This window comes from Betta splendens, chromosome 13 (assembly GCF_900634795.4).
Source record: "Betta splendens chromosome 13, fBetSpl5.4, whole genome shotgun sequence".
Taxonomy (NCBI): domain Eukaryota; kingdom Metazoa; phylum Chordata; class Actinopteri; order Anabantiformes; family Osphronemidae; genus Betta; species Betta splendens.
Genome location: NC_040893.2, coordinates 8,198,711 through 8,222,431, shown reverse-complemented (window position 1 = coordinate 8,222,431; position 23,721 = coordinate 8,198,711). Strand labels below are relative to the sequence as shown.

General features: G+C 46.3%; 1 protein-coding gene across 1 annotated transcript; it reads right to left on the bottom strand.

Annotated features, from left to right (window-relative positions):
• Positions 1 to 8,196: 8,196 nt before the first annotated feature.
• Positions 8,197 to 17,986, bottom strand: egln2 (egl-9 family hypoxia-inducible factor 2). The gene is made up of 6 exons (XM_029170594.3): positions 17,677 to 17,986; positions 15,632 to 17,078; positions 10,865 to 10,984; positions 10,564 to 10,700; positions 9,767 to 9,834; positions 8,197 to 9,648 (listed from the first exon to the last, which is right to left on the bottom strand). The coding sequence occupies exons 2-6, from the start codon at positions 16,865 to 16,867 to the stop codon at positions 9,596 to 9,598; spliced, it is 1,614 nt and encodes a 537-aa protein (XP_029026427.1). The 5' UTR covers positions 16,868 to 17,078; positions 17,677 to 17,986; the 3' UTR covers positions 8,197 to 9,595.
• Positions 17,987 to 23,721: the final 5,735 nt, after the last annotated feature.

Here is a 23,721-nt window from a genome sequence, read left to right as displayed (position 1 = left end):
AATGTCCCCAATATATATATATATATATATGTATATAATATTATATATATATATATATATATATATATATATAATATATATATAATTTATCTATATATCTCTATATATATATATCTATATATATATATATATATCTATTATATATTAGTATATTTTTTTGTCTAGTAGCTGCAGTAGCAGTAGTAGAGGCGCTACAGGACTAAGGGAGGTCAGAGAGGGCTGTGATAATGTCAAAGAGCAGCTAGATGCTGAGGACAGGGAACGTGTCGACTAAAAACACACAGAACACAATCTTCCCGCAGGTCATCTGTGGAGAACATTCAATCCCAAGCAGTTCAAACTAGCCAGAGCGAGCGAGGGCTGTGATTTGCTGAGACCACCACACCCTTCTCACCACGTCCACCCCCCCTCCCGGCTCCTTTACCCCCGTCCTGCTTTGGAAGTCACACGATACTGCATGGCACCGAGGAGCTCAGAATCTCCTCTTTTCACCGGCCCACACGCTCGCTCGCTCGTCTGCTCTCGTTCTCCTTTTCTGCCTCCTACTCTCTTGCCTCTCACTCGGTTTCTTTGTGTTAATGGGTGACTGTGTGTTATGTCATTTGCCCTTGTCCTGCTACTTTGAAGCCTGACTTGTCAACAGTCTCGTAAAACACGTGTTTGCTCCTCCAGTCCCAACTAGAATGTCCTGCAGCTACTTTATAAACACTTATAATTAGTATGCTTTATTTAGATTGTGCTGCATGGAGACCCCTAAGCTTGTGCTTAATATACTAAAAGCTGCACCTAAGGCACGAGTTAATTGGCTTAGTTCAAGTGATCATAATTTGTAGTACATTGCACCAAATAAGGTCAGTATCTGAATTACACTTGAAGCCACAGCTTTTCTCACTAAGTGTGTACATGCTGCAGGTTGTTAGGAGCCCAGTTTAGTCCTTTTAATCGACAGTGTGCAGTTTACAGAAGTCTATTCTCTGCAAAAAGTATCATCCACAAGACAAGAAATCTGAAACGGCTTCCCCTGGTGAAGACGGGTATTTCAAATAAGGTACAGTTCTACTGTTTTGCTCTGAGCTGTGAAAACACTGAAAACACTGGACGAGACCAGTGTGTCTCCCACTTAGCGTCAGGTTTAACGTATGCGCATGCAGTTGTCTATGTATATTTATAGTTTATGAGAGTTACATGTTCACTGTATGCTATGTGCCTGTTTGCATATTCTACCAGTGCTCTTACTCTGCAAGCCAGTCCTGTACTGAGTAGAGGTCACTTTGATGCGCAGCATATTTACACAAGGTTTCAACATTGGAGGTGTGAACTGTATTGTTTACAGTTTTTATCAAATAGTTTGGTTTGGCTCAAAACCTTTATATGACCCTGACAACAACATTGTTTCATTGTGCAACAAATAGAAATATATAAATGCATGTAAAGATGTAGCTACAGCTGCAGCTACTGAACTATATGTCAATAGCCTCACATACTTTGTGTCTTCCTACTTGTTGTACAGTACTTTGCAGAACAGCTTTTAGCTGAAAAGTGATTTTTGAACTGAAAAGGTTTGAACTGTAGCATTAGAGCAGGTACCTGGAGATTTAGTGAAGAACTGACAGCTTCAAGCTGAGGATGTTCAGCTTTGTCAACACGCGGGGTCTTAAAATCCGGTGGGAAGGCATGAAAACAGGACCTTGATATAAAAATACACTCCTACCAAGTATTCCAACTGATTTAAGAGTACAAACAACTGTGCATTGACCTTGTCCCTCATCAGTCCTGGAAAGTCATCGTCGTCGAATCGTCACTCAGTCTTCCACTTCCTAAGTTAGTACTATTTTAGCACAAGATCAACTTCCTGCAAAAACAAGAAGTAACCACAACGGTGGCTGAAGTTTCGCACCTCTCAATCAAATACCTGACAAATGTCCTTTTATAGCATCAATTACAGGTGTAGCCAACGTAGGCCTTAAATTCACATCTGTCTTTCCTTTTTTCAAAATTTTTAAAATTTGTTCTACTGTGTTTTCTGTGTTGTGTTTTACTGATTGTGGTTTCCTCATCTCGTTTTAAATAGCCATCTTGACGCAAAGCACGTTTCCTCTGGGATTATTTACATTTTTTATGGAACTACAGCGTCATTATGAGAGTCATTATCGAATACTTTTGCCAAAGATGCTCGATATAATTAGTGGAAATAAAAAATACTGTGAACACGCGTGAGAAATGATTGAATGTAGCGTGAGAGCCTCACAAAATGGCTAAATGTGCGTGTCACGCTCAGTGCGTGAGCGGCGGCTCTGTTTATTTTGCTCAAGAGAAGGAGGATTAATGAATTTCAGGAACACTGCACTCAATGAAGTAGGTAGCACAGTGTGCTCACTACCACGAGTGCTCTCGTTTGTGTGAGACGGCCACGGCGGGACGCCATGTTTTAGCACCGTTATAGGTAAATACCTGCTTCGGTGAGGACTTGTTCAAGGAGGCCGTGCAACTGCATTATGCGCCTTTCACCAGGAGGTCTTTGGTTCATCTGTGTTTGTGTTTTTGTGTTAGGATCCATTGTGCATAAACCCTAGTGAACCATTCCATGAGCAAGTCAAGTCAGCCATTAAGTCCATGCCCACGTATACAGTACTTCTCTCCTACATTTAGTTTGATTCATGTAACCTCCCTCCCTAAAACTAAAGATGAACTGATAAAGGCTCAAGACTGAATCATCTTGGAATTCACCATATTGCAAAATTTCAAACATGAGCCATGTGTCTGTAACCTCTCCATATATAAAATGGAACAAAGTCTACAATGAAAAGGAGAAAATTATATCAACAAAATATATCAAAATGCTGCAATAATTCCACTATATGTTACTCAGGCCCCAGTAGAACATGACAGTATCTCATTATTAACTTGTTTAAACTCATTCTTGATTATTGCCTTCATACAGTAATTCCTGATCTTTTCCACTCATATTGTTTTCATGAATATGAAACTCTTTTTTAGTTGTTTTATATTAATAACTAATGGCTACAAACACATCTGCTATAATGTAAACTTGCTACCTGTTATTAAAGGATTCTGTCCAAAATGAAAACGTGGTTGGAGGTTGTTATGCTCACAGGCTGCACAAACAGATGTCATTTTCTTAGCATTACAATGAAAGCTTATTTTAGCTTGGGTGGTGACCAAACAAAATGAAAACATAACCTTTTAATCTCTACCCTTTCAATATCCACAAACATCAGTGTTCATCCTCCCTGTGCGTTTCCCTCCCTCTGATGCCACTACCTCAGAGTGAGTCCACATGGAGGTCTAATCCCCTTAGTGGAGCAGATCAGTCCTGTTGGTCTTACCTGCAGTAGTAGCATAGATGAACTGCAGCAGCATGGCAATTACATACACTGCTGCTGCTCCCGGTGACAGTTTTCTAGCATCACCCAACAAATGTGCCTGATCTGAAAAGGTGATTCCAACACCATCCCGGCCTTCAGATTTAGGCTTTAGGTCGTCGACATGTTCCTCGGCCCAGTGTTGTATTGACCCGATCCTCCTTGTTGGCTCTTCTAAGCCTGTCTTACTCCTATGATCCAGGCCTGTAATAGGAACCTCAATATAAGCTGATGCATCAATGCCGCAGTGGGTGCTTCTTGTGGCCAACACGCATAGATACGCATCCAAACTACTGCCCCAGTTTCCTTTTACACCAAGCATCAATGTAGATCCACTGAAAAGGCAAGAAACTGACTGACAATTCGGAGAAGGGTAGAAACTACATCCAGGAATCAGTTATCCCTCCAGCTATAGTACACAAATAGATAAACATTTCATTAACTGACACTAGCTCTCAAAGGCATCTCAAACAAACTAAGCGACTGAGTTCCTCTATCTGTTGTGGACACCTGCTGTGACCTGATCTTACAGGTTATAGCCTGTTCAGCTCTTTTACCCACTTTGATGTTAACCGATTTGGTTTGGGTTTGTTGGGTTCACTGTATTGCCTGGCTTTCAGAAGTTGGTGCATGTGCAACATAAATATGTCCCCCACCCGCTTTTTCATAAAGCAGACCTGAAAGAATCTTGCCCAAGGTGCTTACACAGACGGGGGCCGGCAGAGGCGAAGCTTGTGGGGCCCGAGGGAGGAGCAGGCGGGGGTCAGACGAAGGGGTCAGACGGTCTAAGCCCCCCGTTGTGTTGAAGATGCCCCTGGGATAGGTGCTCAGACACACCCCACCCCGTGAGAACAGCCCCGCTGCACGGCTCCCCTGAGACGCAGAGACACGCTCCCATCAGTGAATAACTACTGTACACCCAGCATTCTGCACACACACACAGTTTAATATAAGCGGTGGTGCGGGTAAAACATTTCTCTAGTCAGCGCTTATTTGTGTCACATGGACATTAACTATTCAAACAGAAACACATTTACTGCACATGTAAATACAATCTTGGTGGTTTGCAAATATACTGTGTGACCTCCAAACATGCACATATGAACAGAGACAGTTTATTGATTTAACTGGAACGTACTTAGTTCAACATATACATTACAGGAAATTCATCACTATGGCAACTATAGTTGTGATTCAATAGAGGATGTTAAAGTCAATACAAATGTTCTGAAAAAAAATCCTGTTATAATATAAATTTATCACATACATACAATCCCATATTACAGTACAATATTTATACGTGTCCTCTTATTCTGATGTAAGCCTTCCTTTGTATGTTGAATGGAAACCATAATTTTTTTAATTATGTGTTTTCACTTGTTTCAGGCCAAAAGAACACAGAGTTCTTCATGCCAAAGAAAGTCCAGAGGAAAATACAGTGTCACCTACGGTGACGGTACAAGGACAGCTCAAAACGAAACAAAAATAAGAAAATAGAGACTAATGTTTAATGACCGCACATAGAAACCCGAACACAGCACACATGCAGAAATCGTCTGTTACACAGAGTGAAACCTACTACAACCTGTGTCTGACCAGTGATCAAATTAGTAGTCTGATATTAAATTTGTAATCTTATTATCTAAAATTATGAACTAAGGACTAAATGCAATTTTGAAGAGACTTTGGTTTGCCTGTGACACACTGTCTGCCATCGTGCATCCTTAACAAACAATCTCCTTTCTATAGTACTAGCTACTAAATAATCATGGCAACTAAAGACTAAAGAAATAGATAGAAACAAATAAAATAGCTACAATTTGCATATTTATGTTCGTACCTAAAACTACAATACAAGAACCCTTGCTGGACTACAGCCAGCTCTACATCTGCTGTGTCTGCTCTGCACCACACTCATATAAAGGTGAGCTGTAACGCAGCTTTCTGTTGGAGCAATTATAATATAGACTTATAAAAACACAACGTATTCTTCACAGAAATTAGCATCTGTTTCCTTTGGCTTTAAGTAAATGGAGATCAGAGGAGGCTCTGGAAACACTGAGAGTTCATTTTTATTTTGCAGACATATGAATCTGGAGTCTGTGATTGAAGGTGTGTCATCCTTGTGTCTTTTAAACAGCTCTGTCCAGGCCTCAACTGCAAGAACACATCCTGCCTGTGGTCAAAACATTTGCTTGGTCAAGAAGATGGAGAGTGAATCATCAATGTGTCAAAACGAAACAATGTTCCTTGGCGCGTTGGTCCCTAATACTAATGCAAATAGGGAGATTGTTCCATATTTTCTTTTTTCCTTGCAAAGGTCACTGATGTGTAAAAGTGGAACCTAAATGATTGGTGGGTGTTCTGGAATAAGAACAAACTCACACTATGCTGGTGTGCGCAGGTTAATGGCAGCCTGATTAGTCTTCAGGCGTAGATGAACTGATGAAACATTGCAGCTTTGGTTTGCACAAAGACACCATCAAAGAGAAGTTGAAGCCAGACATCAAATTTCCTGAGGTCACGTTTATGACTCCGTATGAGTGCATGGGTTGTTGTAACACTGTATTACAGAAAACATCAGAATGACACTAAGAACATGACTAAAGTGAAGCTGTTCCTCAAGGAATCACCCAACACTCAGTTCAACTGTGTTCACTAATAAGTCTCTCTTATATACAGTGCCAGTCCATTATTCCTTACTTTATCACAAAAAGAAATCTGAATTCTGCTTCTGTAGCAACCCAGAGTAACCTGAGTAACTTTATGACATCTTTATGTTATAAAGCTGAGATGGCACCATTAACATTGGACAACACACAACAGGTGCCCTTTTGCAAGCAGCAAACAGTGTTTTTGTGCTCTTCTCATAGTAATTCTAACCCACCCTCAAATCTATGCCCAGTACTGTACACTGTATGTCCCCAGTAGTTGATTGTTGATTTTGATTTTAAATTCAGGTTCACACTTGCAACAAGCCGAAATTCATTTCTTCCTGGTTGTTTTCTATTCTTTCAAGCTGCAAGTAAATGCCAAGAGCAAGGAGGAGGAGCAAGACCTGAAAAACAGCATGTTGCGCAACACATAAATGTGTCCTTGACTTCCACATGTGCAAACATGGAAGGTGCTGTATGCTGCTGAATATAACATTCCTGATAATCCTAAAAAATGAAAGGAGTAATGCAGTATTACTGACAAAAAAACCTTTAAAACTTCTAATTTCAGATCCAGAGAAAACTGTCCAAATATATAAACTACAGCTCATCACAGTCCAGTCTGACCACATAGAACAGCAAAGATGAACTCAGCAGAGAAAGAGGGACGTGGCAGATACAACGAGCTACGCATGACTTAGAAACTCTCTGAACTGGCCATTGCTCGTGACTTTGCCATTGAGCTGAAGGGTCTTTAATGAACACAATGTTCCCAAAACAAAATCTGGAAATCTTATACATCCATTAAACGGACAGTTATTATGCTGCCTCACTGTGGAGAATACATTGCTCCTTCATCCAACATTTCCAGTGTATCTATCCGTATGAGCAGAGTCGTGTGCTCTAGCCAGTAGGAGACCTGAATCCAGGTGAAGTCAGTGTGTGTAGGTGTGTAAACATAAAAGATCTGAATAAAGACAACAAGAAAGAATAATATAACATAAAACACAAATAGTGAGCTGATTCTAACAAGAGCATTTCACTGCTGACCTCTGCTGGTGACACACGACACTACAGCAAATATTAGACAAACTGTCATGACCGATACAAACCACAAGGTGGAGAAAGATAACTGCAACAACAAAATATTTATCATGAACTTGTTTAACCCTCTGCTGCCACATAGGCTGATGTGCATGTAAAAAGAAGAAGTAATGTGAGACAGTAGCTCGACACTGATCCACAGAAAGATTGTAGTGCACCGGTATGGCTGGTTTATGCATCATGTTTGTAAATACAATAATAATGTATGTCTGCGTCAGCATCACTGTGTTCAGAGGGGCCCATTGACGGGCTACTGGTAGTGATTATATCAATGCAGTGTCACAAGGGTGATGTCTGGAAAAGGTCAGGTTAATATGAACGTTTCTTGTTTCCATAATGTTTGTGCTCCCATGTTTGTACCTGTCTGAGGCTAACAGAGCAGAGTAAAATCTGGACTTATGTTACTCAGCACACCATGTACAAGGGGGTTCTAACAGTGTGGTGATGTTGTTTCAGTGGGAACATAAACACAATATATTAATATCACATCTTTTAGCAGCTAACATAACTCACAGAGCAAAGGTCAGGACCTGCTCTCTCTTACCCCATTTTGGAGTTTTTCCGCCCCTAGTGGCTAAATGTGTCATTGCAGTTTTGATGTGCTCCGTCTTGAGGACTTTTTTTTCCTTGAGAATTTCTGTAGAGCCACAGACTAAGAATGTGCTTATTGATCTAATTACTTACACTATTACATTTAAACCCAGGACATTTACATTGAGTCATAGTGGAAAGTTGATCTTTTTTGTGCTGATAGAACAGTCAAACAGAAGTAAACTGCTACGTGTCTTTGCTGTACAAAATACCTGTCAATCAGACATGGACTCAATCACTGAACACGCACATTTAGCTGCAGAGAGACAGGGAACGATGGCTCCTCCTGCCTGCTCTGCATCACGAACGGTGAGGGTTTAGTTTACGCTGCCTTGGAATTCTTTACTCATGTTACAGTAGAATTTAAAAAAGCTCTTGATGTTTTCTAACCCTTTATTTTTGCCCCTCTCTCATCCAGACAGGCGAGAAAAACTTTTCCTGAATAAATCAATTACAAATTATAAGTGTACAAAACAGACAGCTTTTAATTAAATACTCCAATTAAAAAAGGCAAACAATTTCTATTTGTTCTCATTTTAGTTTCTATTGCATTTGAATCACCATATTATCCACAGCATAAAGGCATTAATCTGCATGTTTAGTCATGTTTACGGTTTCTTTTCCGTTCACACATGGCATTCCAAACAATAAAGTGCTTTTTAAAGAGAGACACAGTATCCCCCTTTAACCAACCTAGCATACAGTGAGACAACACCTGCAGACAGTGGCCTGTGTCACAGTCATGGGCAACATTTACACATTCAAACAGGTGCGTTTCACCCTGAAGTGTACACACACACACACACACACATACACACATCTCTGCTGTGCTTTCTATTAGAATGGTACAACGCAAACAGGTTGAGTGTGGCTTTAATTCTGCTATGTAATGTTTAGTGTCGTCGCACGTCTTTTGAGGGTGTACGATTTTAATCGAGCTCATTCTTTCATGTTGTAATACTGTTGTCCTTTGAGTTAACGGCAGATAAGGGCCAAGCTGAGCCCCACACACACACACACACACACACACACACACACACACACACACCTCTCAAATTCATCAATTCCTATTTTGTCCCCATCGCTGGATAAGTGTGAGCCATGTCCAGCAAACAGACAGGAGTGGAGAAAACCTGTGCACACTGGCTTTTGACTCTAGCTATACAAAGTACTATGCACTTGTTATGTGTTGTCGGTGCATCCCTGAACTATGGCACTTGGAAGCAGTGTTGCCATGATGGGTAGCGTTCACTGGGCCTAATACACAGCCTCCTCTCCTCTCCTCTGGGGACATGTACACACTTGTCCACCTATGACATGAGGGAACCACGCCACAGACAGGGGTAAGCAGGACTTCTAGGGATAACCCCACCGATTCATCCTCCTTGAATTCATTACCCCACAGTCTCTAGACTTATTCATCATTTACACTCCTTGTGTGTGAATTCTAATTACAACAGCAGAGTTTAAACAAAAGAAAATCTCAACACATAACACCACCACTGATTACTAAACAGGCAAAAACTGCCATGTAATAAAATTAGAAAGTCTGTTTTTCTCTTCCCACTTCGTGGTGATTCTGGGAGACCGTGGAAGATCTTCTGCTCCTCCGTCACCTCTGCCGCACAATCCAGGCCGGGCTCGGTCCGTGCCATATCTTTCATCAGCAGCCAGATCACATAGCAGGAAAACATTACATCACAGCCCGTGACGTCAATGTGACGGCCGACAATGCGCCACTGGCGTGAAGCCGCGGCGATGACTGACATTTTGACCGCGTCTCCTTTTATGATGGCAAAGTCCATTAGCGGTTCAGGAAGGCACATAATACGTTCAGAGTGCTCTCCGGCAATTAGGCGACATTTATGTCCTGCCGTTTTGAGTGACAGGCACTTGAACACCTTTCTGTCCCGTTGCTATAGGCACAAGCGACAGAGAAAAGAGAAGATTAGTCGCATACAATATGAGCTTGCAAAAATAGAAGCAGGTTTGATTCAGCACATAAACAAGTTAGGAAAGAAATTTAAGCCTCACCCAGCCTGTATTTCTCCTTAGCCTCTGCTCTCTCTTTTGCATCAAAGTACCAGACTGTGATGGCATAGCTGTAAGACACAAGAAGCAACTCTGTAAGTGCTGCTGAAGAAAAAAAACACACACATCACACACATGCAAAGGTTACAAACACATTCTTATAAAACAGGTTCAAACACTGGACTGGTCAGGTTGGAGAGCGCTCCAGGCAGCAGAGGGTTAATATCCACAGCTTCTAGTCTCTCCTGTGGGGCTGTGTTGTTTATTCCTGTCTCTTATGTCGGTGCCTTTCCAGCACGAGTCTTGCAATTGAACCTTCCTCCCCTCTCCCTCCCAGCAGCCCCCTCAGGAAACACATACTTCCTGCCTCCCCCCCTTTGACCACCACCCCCCGCGGTCGGGAGGAGTGAATTTCTATGTGACATGTGTCCAGAACAAATGTAGATTTTTAATGAGTCTTGTGCAAGTAATTACCAATTAAGAGTCTGTCCATTCCACGTGAGCATCCTAGTTCCTCTACATAATTTCATTTGCAAAGGTGAGGCTAAACTCAGCATTTGTCTCTATTTGACCTGCGAGGCTCATTTAAATAAACTACATTTAAACTACACTTGTTTACTTGTTTACTACTTGTTTATTTAGTGTCCATTTATTACCAGTTTTTATATTATATTATTATTATGAGCCTTTTGCTATGAAAACAGGATGGATATACAAGTGGCAGCATTCAATGTGACATAATCACATCACAACTTTACATGAATTTGCATAGGTGTATTTGGAGCGTGAGCTTCACAAACCGAGTGGCGTAGGCTGGCTTCACTTCGTGTGGGTTTCTGCGGTCGGACCAGAAGATGAGCAGTCTGTCAAACAGTGGTTCGATATTGGCCACCACGTTTTTGCCTTCAGGGTAGATCTGCAGCAATCCTCCTTGCTTCTACGTGAACACACAATACAGTCCCTCGCTTGCATAATGCTGCTTATATCAGTGCAATATGGCTTTTTACAAGAAAGGATCACTGACAGGAAATAATCCTCGCGATAAGTTTCCAGGATTGTATTGATCCATGTATTTATCTCTAATACTGAGTGTAAGATTACCTCAACATCCCAGTTCTTGTTAAGATAGTAGATGCACGTTATGCAGCGTCCATCACTGTTGGGGTTGTCAACATGGCGGACGTATCCTGCTCCGTTACCCGGGTAACAGGCAACCATGGCCTAAAAACAGAAGGAATGGCATCATTAATTCACGTCCACCTTAGACCAGACCTGCAACTCTACACAAGAATATGCAAAAGACTTCATGACTGCTCTCCCTGGGGCCTTTTCTCAATACTCAGCATACATTCCTGCATCTTATTTGTGAAGAGCATATAGACATTAGAATGGAAAAGAGCACTTGAATGTGTCAGAGTTCAGCTGTCGTTCTCAGCTAGCCAACAATCTGCACACAGACTGTCCAGGTTCAAACAATGGTCTGGTGCTGGTATTTCCCCTGCTTGACGTCTTGGAGGCTGCAAAGGAGCCGGGAGTCCGAGGGAACCAGCGAGGGAACTCCGCAGTCGGCGCCAAGGCATGTGACTGATGAGCCTCCACAGGCACAAAGGCAACCTTCACCAGGACGAACGCGAGCCGGGTACAAGGCGCCACCACTCCGAACTGCAGGGCCGTGCTCATGTTTCAGACTGAACCGCTTCCACACCGTCTCCGCCGGGACGGATCTCAGTCGGAGCAGAGTAGACGTCTACAGCTCATTCACTTTGTGCCCAGCGTGAGTCTATGTTGGCAGAAAGAGATCCGAGCGCCGATAGTCGGCACCGAGCAGAGCAATAAGTTCTCCGCTATCTCTCCGGGTCGACTGCAGAGGAAGATGCTGTCACTGTCTTGACTTATGATGTTCAGCATGTAAAGCAAGTTACGAGATTGGATCCGGCTCGGGGGCACTATCGTTTATGACTAACGGGTTCTGCGCCGCTGAAGTATCGATTTTACTCGCCTGACGCTATCGTTTAAGCTCCTCAACTACTACAGTGGGACAACCTGAGCCCAGAGGAAGCGTTCACGTAGATTTCCAAGAGGAACGCATCTGTCCCTGTCCCCGTGTCGCCTGGGGAACCAAAGTGAACGTGACAGTATGGTGGGTAGCAGGGCTCCGGTCAGGGAGCTCGCCGCCCCCCTCCTCCTGGAACTTCCCACCTCATTCACAGCCAAGTGAGTTTGGTTGTATAGTCAGCTCATTACTGGCCGCCACAGTCGGAGCCCATTAACCTCCAAACACTGCAACTGACAGCCAAGTGTCCTGGGGTCAGCCTGAACATATCAGCGTACACAGAAACACATCTGCTTGTGCATCAGTCATCATTAATGTAAATATATAGGTTCTAAACATGAGGGTGCTTATTTGTGTGGGGGTATTTAAAAAGGAGCCAGGTTCCTCCTGAAAAAAATCAAAACGAGCACTTAGTTAGTATGAACTAGTCCAGACACATACACAATGTCTAAACAGGACTGGCGTGTAATCCAGGAGGACACATTACTAGTATCCTCGGTTTTGGGTCTCACACACCCGAAAAATCCCACTGCACGACACACGGCGCCGCGATCGCATCTGTCATCACTGCTGAGATCTAGAACACAGTGGGCTGAAGTCTAATTGGCAGCAGCCGCCCGTCTGCGACGTCACCAGCATCACGGCGGCGCTGCGTACTGTACATACCCGGCCGTCAAGGTAATGCTCAGACAGGCAGAACAAGCTATTCTGGACAGGGACAAAATACAGTGAGCTCCAACGCTCGCACACGTATGCTGATAAGACGGATGGTGGCGCAGCAAGGGGAGAGATAAGGAGAGAGAGAGAGAGAGAGAGAGAGAGAGAGAGAGCGAGCAAGGAGGACATGCATGTACTGATTACAGGCTGGGGGCTCCTGGGTCCATAAAGTGGCCGACGTGGCCCGATATCACAGTGTTGATTGCTCTTTGATGAATTAATGTTTAATGTAATTGCTGTGTCACCCTCCACATTTATCTGTGCTGCCCTTCCTGGTTTACGTCACCGCCCGTTGCTCGGCCGAAATCACTTCAGGGTTGCTGATTTTACACACTGGCTAATGATTCACCGCGACACCGACAACAACACAGGAGCGGGTCGAACGTACGCGGGGCATTGATCTGTGTGTGACAGGGTCCATAAGGCTGGAAGGTATCAGCATCAAGCGAAGCCGGACAAAAACGACGCAAACGGGCCCGTAAACCTGATCAAATATGTTATTACAGGATTTATATTTCAGGGGTGTTTTCATGTAAACAGCAAAGGGCGGAAAAGCAGCTCGGCTGTTATGAGTCAACCCTGCTGTGCACCCGGTGACCTTCACTGAGTCACCGCCGAATATTAGGGTGGAGCGACTAGACAGCCTGCGTGTGTGTGCCTTTCAGTGGGTGTGAGCACATCCGACGGAGCCGAGGACTCGCGTTTTCACTAACGGACGCTGGTTTAAGAAAGCCGACCTGCGCTTCAGAGGTTAATAAAACATAAAGGCGCCCGTGAGGCGTTCCATGAATATTTCAGACCACGCAGAGACGTGCATCCACGTACAACAGCACAACACAATGGACATAAACATTACATCTACGGACATATGTGGTGGAATGATGCTACTCTGGTTATTTGCACTGCTGCGCTCTGAGGGGCGTTTGAGGACACGCCGCTGCAGCATCCTCCTCGCGCCCAGGCTTCCGCGGCGCCGCCATTCCCGCCGTCTTTCCACGCTAACCACCCGGCCCCTCGCTCCCCACCCCCCCCCACGTCATGGATCTCATTCCCCATTCTTGCCGAGCGGGCTCCTCCTCTCCCAGCGTCGCATGGACGGAGCCCCTTTTGTTTTTGCTAACCTGATTATCCGTCGTACTGTACTGTACGTCGTCCGTACGAGCCGGACCCACGACACGAACGCTTCACCCACAGCTGGGGAAGCGTCGGTTTGGGCACTGCTAGCGCCTCTCCTCCGCGCACAATGCGCAGCTCCTTGCCTGTATGGGCCCGTTACCAGGGTAACGGCTGTGTAACATTTTGCCCAAGTGGCAAACAAGGGGGTTGATAAGGCGTGGGAGGAGAGGGAGGGGAGTGCAGGACAGGGGGAAGGAGAGGGGCACCGGAATATTAAAGAACGACATGAAGGAGGTGTTTGATTTCAGGCAGTAACGGTGGTTGGACAAAGAGAAACGAGATGAGAAGGATGTTATGACGTGACTTAAAAACTCCTCCCAGGTTTGATTTCCTACCGCTACATCGTGGACGCTCCGTCGCCTCGTCCGTCACCGTGTGGTCTCCTCCACAGGAACACCCAGACAGGACATTTTGTACAGTACAGGACTAAACCGAGCGAGGGAACAGAGTGTCCTTCACTCCAACACTTTCAGCGACCGTCTAAAACAATGCAAACATGTGTCCTATACATTTCGTGTATGACTAGACAGTGTAATCCCACAGCAACCAGAATCAACTGGGAAACTACTGCTGTGCTCGTCTTCCCCTAAGCCGTTGCCTGACCTCACGCAAACGCCTCTTAAAATGGCAGGGGATGAATTGGGATGGCGGCGCTGACGTGTTATTGATTTTACCAATTACGTCCACTTCATTTACTTGGAGAAGCCGCAGCTCGGCGGTGTCAGGCGATAAGGAGGGTTCCGTGTCTTTTACCTCAAAATGTAAGTAGATAGCATTAAAAAAAGGCTAAAGACGATTAGAAGAAACACAAACAGGCGGAAAGAAAGACGGCCTTTAGCCAGAACCTTTCCTATAGCTTTGCTGATAAACCAAAGGCCCCCAGAAGTGAATTAGGGCCCGTCTGCTTGCAGGGAGCAGCTTTCCCTGATTTCCCCTGGAGAGAGGTTATGTTGCATCTACTTTTCAGATCAGATAAGACATTGTATTCATCAGGAATAAGCCTGGATTTATTTCCCCACATGAGACACAGTTTAACCTGCGCAGCGCAGCCGGACTGACCTTTTTTTGAGAAGCCTAACAATGGTGTTACTTCGCTCCTGCACCGCCGACATCTGCCTTCAGTAGCGTTTCACTAAGCCACGACTCTGCATAGTCTAAACCTTGCATAAACAAGCAGGCGCTGCCAAATCAGAACATGTTGGGAAATAGCCTAGACTGGCACGTAATGGTTAACTCACGGCTGACATGAAGAAAAAAAATGGAAATGCTAAATGGAGGAAAACTCAATGACAAATGTGTTACAGATTAGCAACTAACACAGAGAGAGGTTTGGGGATTTGCTGTGTCTGAATTCTGTTTTTGCAGTCTGGGAAACGTGGAAAATGTTCAAGTGTTCATTGTTCAGGATGTAGAATGAACCAGTGTGCGTACCCAACACCAGACTTCAAGCAGAAACGCTCAAGAAACATGTCCTGAATCAGATAACCCAGGAATGTGTCATTACGGAGAGTAAGAGGGGAGAGGAGGGTGGTGGTGGTACTGGATCCAAAACACCGCTAGGATGAAAAAGGACTCAAACTCGAACAGACGTTTACTGTTCAGAACACTCTTCTACGAAGAGCGGTGGCAAATGAGAATAGAACCTGAATGGCGCTCATGAGCTATCAGACGACATGTCTGTAGGGGTGAGAGTGCGATACCGACGTTCACCTTCAAAGGCTGAGGCTCTGCGATGGCAGAGCAGATGCAGGGCCTGAGCTTATTTTCGTTTGCTGGCCGTGATGGAGGCGCGGCAGGAGCAGGCGGGCAACAGAATCCTGCATCCCGCCTCATCAGGGCCACGCGCTGCATTGTGTCTCCTGCATGTTCTTCACGAAATGCCCCTCTGGCTGAGCTCAACCCACCCCCGCTGCGCCTCTCACCTTGGTGCGTCCGTTGATGACGCAGTCCCCCAGTTGCCCCTTGGCGGCGCTGTGCATGACGGTCTCGTCGATGTGCGCCATCAGCTCCCGGATGCTCTCGCACCCGGGCTCGCGTCCCTCCACCCAGGCGATCTGGTCGCCTCGGATGCTCCGGGAGGGGATGTTCTTCTGGCTCACCAGCTGACCACCCCGGAACTTCCCGCTGTGGTTGAGCACATTCACCTCTTCGAGCACCCGGTCGCCCAGCCGAGGACCTAGGAAGTTGTCCTTCACGCAGATGCCGTAGTACTTCATGCAGGGGATGATGTACTGCTGGGCTATGCGCTCCGCTGACCAGTCGGGCGCCGCGGCGGGCGCTGGGGCCGGCATGCAGTGAGCCTCAACAGGGGAGGCCTGGCTGGGGGCGGCCGGGGCCGCCTTGCGGCCTATGTGCTGGTTAGTGTGAGGGGCGGCGGGGGCCGCGGGAGTCTGGGGGCTGACGCCGTGGGCGTGGTTGATTGTCATGTGGCCGTGGGAGCTGCTGCCGGTGCAGTTGACAGCGTTGGCCGTGAGCGGCGCGACGGCTCTGGCCGCTCTGCAGGGCTCTGGGGATTTGTGAGCGCCACTTCCATCTGGCAGCTTTCGCCGTTTGAAGTCGGCGTCCCCCGAAGTGAAAGCGGGATCCGCAGGGCCCCCTAAATCCGGTGGGACCGCTACCACGCCGTTAAGAGTCTCTGAGCCCAGGTCCCGGTTCTCACCACCCCTTCGTTTTTGTTGCTGGACCTGCCTGGCCTTTAGGTCGCCGTTGACCCTCCTCATCATCAAAGGGCACTTCTCATGAGCCGTCCGCTCCCCGTTTTCCACCAGACAGGCTCTGCTGGTGAGGGAGTACCCGGGACTCCCGTTGGGCACCGCGACCCCCTTCATCTGCGCCGGGTAACCGTTCGGAGTGTGGCTCCCCTCCACGGCGGCGCACGGCGCCGCCCCCCCGCCCGTCTTGGACTGCTTCGTCGGCGTCGTGATCGCCGGCGCGTCGGTCTGAGAAGCCAGGCCGGCCAGCAGCTCCGCCGCCGTCGGACTCCGAACGGGCGGCGACGACGAGCAGAAACCGTTAAGCCCCATGTCCGCCCGGTACGAGCGGTGAGCGTCCGCCGCCACGCGCGCGACCTGCTGGCCGCTCGCCCTCCGCTCCGGCGAGGCTGAAACTGCGACGGATCCGCGTGGGTTTAAAAGGTCCGCGTGTCCCAGGCGCTCCATTTCATGTCGTGTGCTGGATGCGCACGTAGCTCACGTCCGCGCCTCATTTTCTTGCGGAGCCGCTGCCTTCTGTAATCGAGAGGAGCCCCGCGGAAGTTTCATGTCCAAGTCCTCTGGCGGCTTTGATTTCACCCATCAGTCGTGTTTAAGCCTCTGACGCCGCGTGTTTGTGTCCCGTCGTCCTATGAGCATGTCGGGGCGTGTTTAATATCTGTGGGCAGAAAATGATACACTTTAGGCCTATTAATAGTCGGCTACGGGTCTCTGGTCACACTGAGCCCGAGTTCGTGTGGCCTGTGAGCGGTTTAACAGTGGAGCCGACGTCTCCATTAACTGGGCTCCGCGGAAACTGGTTTAAAATGACTGCAGCCTATAAACACGGGATAATTTAGTGTCACAGCGCCGGATTTAAGCGCACGTCATCAGTGCCCGCATCATTAACCGCTGCTGAGTTTTAAAAGCATGTCGATGCGAAACAATGAAGCAAGCAAAAAAATATATCACTTTTACCCAGTTATTTGCGCTAGAAACTCCTAAAAATAAGACACCGGACACATTTCTGTTCATCCACTAGTTTCTACAGTTGTTTTTTTTTGCTTCCGGCGGCCCTGAATTACTGTTTAAATACTACACATATTCCGACCTTATCAGCTATCGATTACCAACTTAACCACCTTCTGCCGATTTAGACATTCCAGTCATCGGCCACTGCGGCGCGTCGGCTCAGATAAAACACGGCCACGGTTTGACTCGCAACGCACAATGTGGTGGAAATGGGCGAGAGAAGCGTATTCCGGCGCCCCGCTTACCTACGGCAGCCTACAGCGATGCAAATCCTCGGCGAGCGTACGTGACGGGCTGAATGTACGCATGCTATTTCCGGGATTGTCTCGGCCGTGCGCTCGCGCCGTCCGAACGTTCGTGCCGGTTCTAGAAGGCGTCCGGGGGGCACGCGGGGCGACGCCGACCGGCGCCGTTGGGCCACGTTCACCCGCACACCGGGGACGGCGGGCGCGGGATGCTCGGAGCCGCACTGGACCCGCGTCAAACGCCGAACACGGTGTGGTGCGTTCGGGCGGAGTGCGGCCCCCGTTTGTGCCCGTCTCCCCTCCTCCCCCTCCCCCTCCCACTGCGCGCTTTCTCCACACTCCCCTCGTCTTTCAGATGCAAACAGGCCATGTGACTGCTCGCTACTACGGCGGAGACCTTCGGCTGCAGAACAGAAACCGCCCATGAGGTTCTGGATAATAAAGCGGATCCGCTAAAAAAAGCATTTACCGGAATGGAGCCTATGTATTAATGAGCGCTACCGCACAGTGATGCGTCAACGCGCTGGTTGGACAGTAAAATTATATTTTTTGTTCGCTACTTTTGCTTTTTGCATTGCATTTATCTTTATGTTTTTGTGTTTTAAATTGATACTAAAGCTGTGAAATGTATGTGGTTGAGTAAAAACCGCGTTTTTAGTTAACAATGAATCGTTTTTACTTTCCTTTCTGAGACGTAGTGGATTAGAAGAACACATTTGCATACAATGGGACTAATGTGCCACTTACTCTAATGTTGTACTTTAGCACCGTACACAGCGTAAGAGGAGCATGGACAGAGCCCTGTCTCAGGATTTGAATACACCTAAACACAAACACAGAAGAACACTTACAGTCAAATTGATTAAAGGAGCCGCCATCAAAGCCTCAGTCTTTGCAAACACAAAGGGGTCACGACTCATCATTTTGTGACTATTCTCAGTCAATTAGACAATTTAGGTGTTATGACATCTACTTCCTGGATTCCTAGACTCTGGAGAAAGTCAGAAACCCACATCGAATGGTTGCTACCCTCCAAATAAAACCCACGAGGTTAACACAACCAGTGCGGATGGAAACACTGCCAACTTCTCTGAGACCAAACTTGTTACAGTTGGACTGAAAGGCAGCGGAGGCATCTTCTGTTTTCAAGTCAACGTTTCAGCTCGTCTTTGGGAAAACAGACGTTGGCTTTTCTGTGCCAAAGCTGAGAAAGACCATCGCGGCTGTTGCCACCTAAAGGTGCAAAATCCATCATCTGTGATGGTATGGGGGTGCGTCACTGCCCACAGCATGGCTGACTCGCATATGTGTGAAGGCACCATCCAAACAGAGGCTCATCTTAGGCTTCTAGACAGACGAGTGCTGCCAATAGGCCAACGTGTACATACATTTAGGGCCTCAGTCTGCGGCTTTATCTCTGACTGGCAATCGATAGCGTCTCGTGAAGACGCCCGAGGATGGAAAGGCATGAAAAGGTTTAAGTGAATCAAAAAGCCTGTAAATTCAATGTTCTAATGACTGATATTGAAATGAACATCAGCCCAGTAGAGGCAGTCTAGCAAAGCACAGCTGGCTGTGACCCAGTGAATTCTGTCATGTTCCCCTGTCTCTGACACCATGATTGTAATGTGTATGTTACAGGACCTGTTGTGTTGTTTATAGCAGTGAGTGTTTGCTGTGTCCTGTTCTGAGGGACATGTAACGGCCATGAGCACTAAGCCTTTGCTTACGTTTGTCACATTACTGGCCAGGACAGGGGTTGGGTTGCTCCTAGCTGCCTCGCCCTGAGGGATTAGGGACAGAGTGTATTGACACAACCCCTGCAGCCTCATGCGCTGAGGTTTTTCACTTGTCGCCACAAGACGCCTGCAGCCGTATGGGATGGAGCCGGGCGAGCAGGTTTGGAGGAAGACGGGGTTAAATGGGTGTTCAGGCTTGGGATCGGTTTGAGTTTCTACACACGCCTGCGGAGCACAGCCAACGCTCCCCAGTCAGAGAGCAGCATAGGATTTAGATTTAGCTGTACCTCTGAGGGCGGCATTTGTGACCTCATAATGACCCCATAAGGGTGCATAGACGTGATTGCGTTTTTTAATTTACAAAAAATCTAAAATAGAAAACAAATACTTGTCACAGTTGCATGAATTTCCACAGAGCAGCTTATAAAGTGATTTCAGATACGGTACATTCCAAGGTCTGACGGGGGATTGCGTCAGCCAGGGTGCCGCTGGTTTCAGCGATGGATCCGGATCTCTGCAGACTATCACTGGCCCACTACTGAGCCCGTCACGCTCAGGGAAGTTACAGGAGCCACAGCCTTACTTAATTCCAGATTCGTTCACGCCCGTCCAGTGGCTCAGTACGAGTGTTGGTCCACACCAGTTCCAGCTGAAGGTCATTCTGGACTTTAATTTAAAGTCCTCCTACATTTTTAGGTTATATTAATGATAATTTTGTGTTCCAAGCTGGATCAAACAGTATGTACTTGTAGTAGTAGGCTGTGTTCTGTCTGTACCTCAGTGTGGTTCAGTGTGTCTGTGTCTGTGACCCACAATGAACGCTCAACCCTGGTTCACCTTTAATCAGTCACTGGCAGCAGCGCAACGTTCTGGTTTTGAGCGGACTCTTCTCCAGATTTACTCAGTGAGTGTTTATGTTATCGCTTAAAAAACACAGTGAATCAGATACATGAAAACCAAACCGATCCGTAAGTTTCAGCAAAATAAACAAAATCAAGCAGATGAACTCAATCGCTGACTTCATTTACTTGTGTTGGAAGAACACACTGTGTTTGTGGACGCAGGGTTTCAAGCGGCACTTTGACTGGTATTTCTGTGGAAAGGAGAAATTCTGCCGTACAGTGTGTGGGCAGTGCATCGTGGTTCTGGTGATCATCTAGTCATGTGTTATCGTTAAAGATGCAGTCACGAGGCTGCTGTGCCAGCGATGGGGTCAGTCTGACATCAGGCCATTCAGGACGCACAACCTTTATATCCTGATGCTGCTGATGTGGGGCTTTCCCCAGTTAACAAGGTAGAATCAGGAAGTTTTGCAAGACTCTGAGGACCCAGCACAGTCGAGCAAAGGTTCTCGCTGAAATAAATAAAAGGTGGCGTCCTTGAGAGTGTAGATACACAAGAGCCCCTCAAGGCCCCACCAAGCAGCCAAGCAGTGATATATCACAGTGGGAATGATGCCATTGTTTTTACAGCAGTTGGGAAGAAACCACGATTGGTTGCCAGGCTTTGATGTGCGTTCCCACAGTGCCCGAGGTGCAATTCAAACACGCGAAACGCGCATTGTCTGGAAAAGGACTTAACTTTCACTGGATCGCAGTAGAGAAAGGCGGGAATAAAGGCATGTGCGTGCAAACCGTTAACCTTCGGCAGGTTCCTCGACACCAGCGCCGGAGCAGGAGAAAACACGCGGCCCCCGAAATGAATCAAACGGAAGGTTGCGCCATAATAAAAGGAAAAAACAAGCGCCGGCGTTCACACACCTGCAACATTAAGTAACACCAGCAGCCCTTCGTCCTGTATCCTGTAGCTTTAGCACCGTATCGTATTTCCTGTCCGAGGATTAAAAATAATTTGACACAATAACACAATTTAGTTGAGAGCAACACTGCAGTGCATCCATGGCAACGTTGGAGTCGACAGACAGGAGCTGACGCACGTGTCAAAACAGTCATTTTTCCCCAAAGCCAGTCAATAATTTGGCTTTTGACTGGTTACCTCCTGCCTCGAACCCTTGTTTGTCCCAGGGACTGAAAAACAGTGCAGTCTTTGCCAAGGTCACGGCTCTGGGTGCAGCTGGCTGAAATCCCCCAGACTGTGTAACACAGATGAGTGCAGCTCTGCACGTATACTTCTCTCTGGCCCTCTCTCTCTCTCTCTCTCTCTCTCTCTCTTTCTCTCTCTCTCTCTCTCTCTCTCTCTCTCTCTCTCTCTCTCTCTCTCTCTCTCTCTCTCACTCTCTTTCCTCTTTTCTGTTGACACTACATAATTCGAGCAGGGCGGACAACAAAGAGTCAACATATATCTGAGGATTATAAGACGCCCGTTGATCCTGCACAACATTACGAACACATGGAGCTTCGTATGTTTGGCTTGTGTCTGCTGGCGAGAGCAAAATGCCCAGCTCTGCTGGATGCACGCGGATGATAAAGGTTATGCCAGTCAGATGACAGCCTTAAAAATAGACGGCGGGACTTCAGTGTCGTAGGCAATTTGTATTTTCTTTGTTGGACAGGAAGTGAAGAGAGAGCGAGGGAGAGAGAGAGCGAGAGATTTGGTTGAAGAAAAAAAAGAACTGCGGAGTGAGTAAAAGCAAAGAGAGGACAGCAGTTGGGCTTAAAGGGAGTAGTCTTTCTAAACTGGTTGATTTGGGAGATTTAAATGTAAAAGATCTCAGAGGTTGGTTTAATTTGTTGTACTCTTTTCCATCCATCCATTATTTATCGCAGCTGTTACTGTGTGAGAGGTGGAGGCCACCCTGGACACGTCAGCAGTCTATGCACAGGGTACAAAAAAGAAAAGGATTAAAAAAAATGTACTGTGAAAAAAGAAAAGTGGGGAGAGGCGAACGTGAGCGCTGGGACAGAAAGTGATGGGGGCCAGTGATGTGATTAAGGCGGGGGAATCTGAGGCTCAACTGTGCTGCTGGCCTGCCTTAAAATAGCAGCGGCAGGTCTCCGTCAGGAGTTAAAATCATCATCTCTACCGTTCTGTCCACGCAGCACGCCCGTGACCCTGGAGACCTCCTGCTTTAGTGGAGATGGAGATCAGATCAACTCTATGGTCCTCTTATGATAAAAGCGAGCGATTTGAAAAGTTTCAGTAAATCCGTTGTGCACCTCCAACTAGACATATAACTATATATATAACTATATATATAACTATATATATATATATATATATATATATATATATATATATATATATATATATATATATATATATATATATATATATATAAATATATATATAACTATATATATAACTATATATATATATATAGTTATATATATAGTTATATATAGTTATATATAGTTATATATATATAGGAGAGTGATTCTAAAAAGTGATCTGATCTTTACCAAAGTCACACAAACACAATACTTGTGATCTGGCGACTGCTGTTAACGGCTCTCCTGGGTCAGTCCACGGCATCTGTGCTGAGCCTGGGCTCGGACCAAAAGACTGATTTAGTTTCTCGGGAGATTTGTGGCAGATCTCCTTTGATGTTTGGGGCCATTGTCCTGCTGCATCAGCCTGTTTCATTCAACCTACATAAAATTCAGGTTCAGAGGCAGCAAATGAGACCAACTCATGAGGCTCCTCCGCTGTAACCCACTGTTCATGTTCATGTTTTCATCTTGGTTCAGAGCTGTTGTGCAAGTTCCATCCCGTTTGGGTTTACTGCTGTGAGAGGTGGCTCAACCTGTTACTTAATGCTGACGCTGCAACTCTGTTATGAATGAAAGATATGAAAGATCATGACTGCTGGTGTCACTGTGATTGTTGACCTTTGTGGGTATTCTTAATGCACTGTTTGAGTAGAAGATTTATGAAAACTAGCAATCATTTGTTCATAAATTTACACATGACTGTTCTAAACTAAGTGTAGGTTTGTGCAGGTGTTCGTTTCTATGTATATACCCAAACTCCAGTCTAGTCTCCTATTGTGTTGGGGAAAGTAGCGTGAGAGTGACTAGAGGTCAGCTGCACATCACATCAAAGATTTGGCTGTTGGTAAAAGACCAAAATGTCGACGCACACACCCACACACACAAATACACACCACCATCTGAGACCTCCGAGCAGCTCGCTGTGCTCCTTACACCGAACAATCAGGCATGACAGGCGTAGTCTGGGTCCCAGCAGGACGAGAAAGACAAAAGAGTCTCAGGAAGAGGCCGTCCACTCATCCTCAGTGAGAACACGCTGGAGCACAGACCTGGCTCTGGTGTTAACACAGGATCATGTGTGGAGGACAAATGGAGAGGGAGAAAATGTAGGTTTACCTAAATTTATCAGTCCAGCA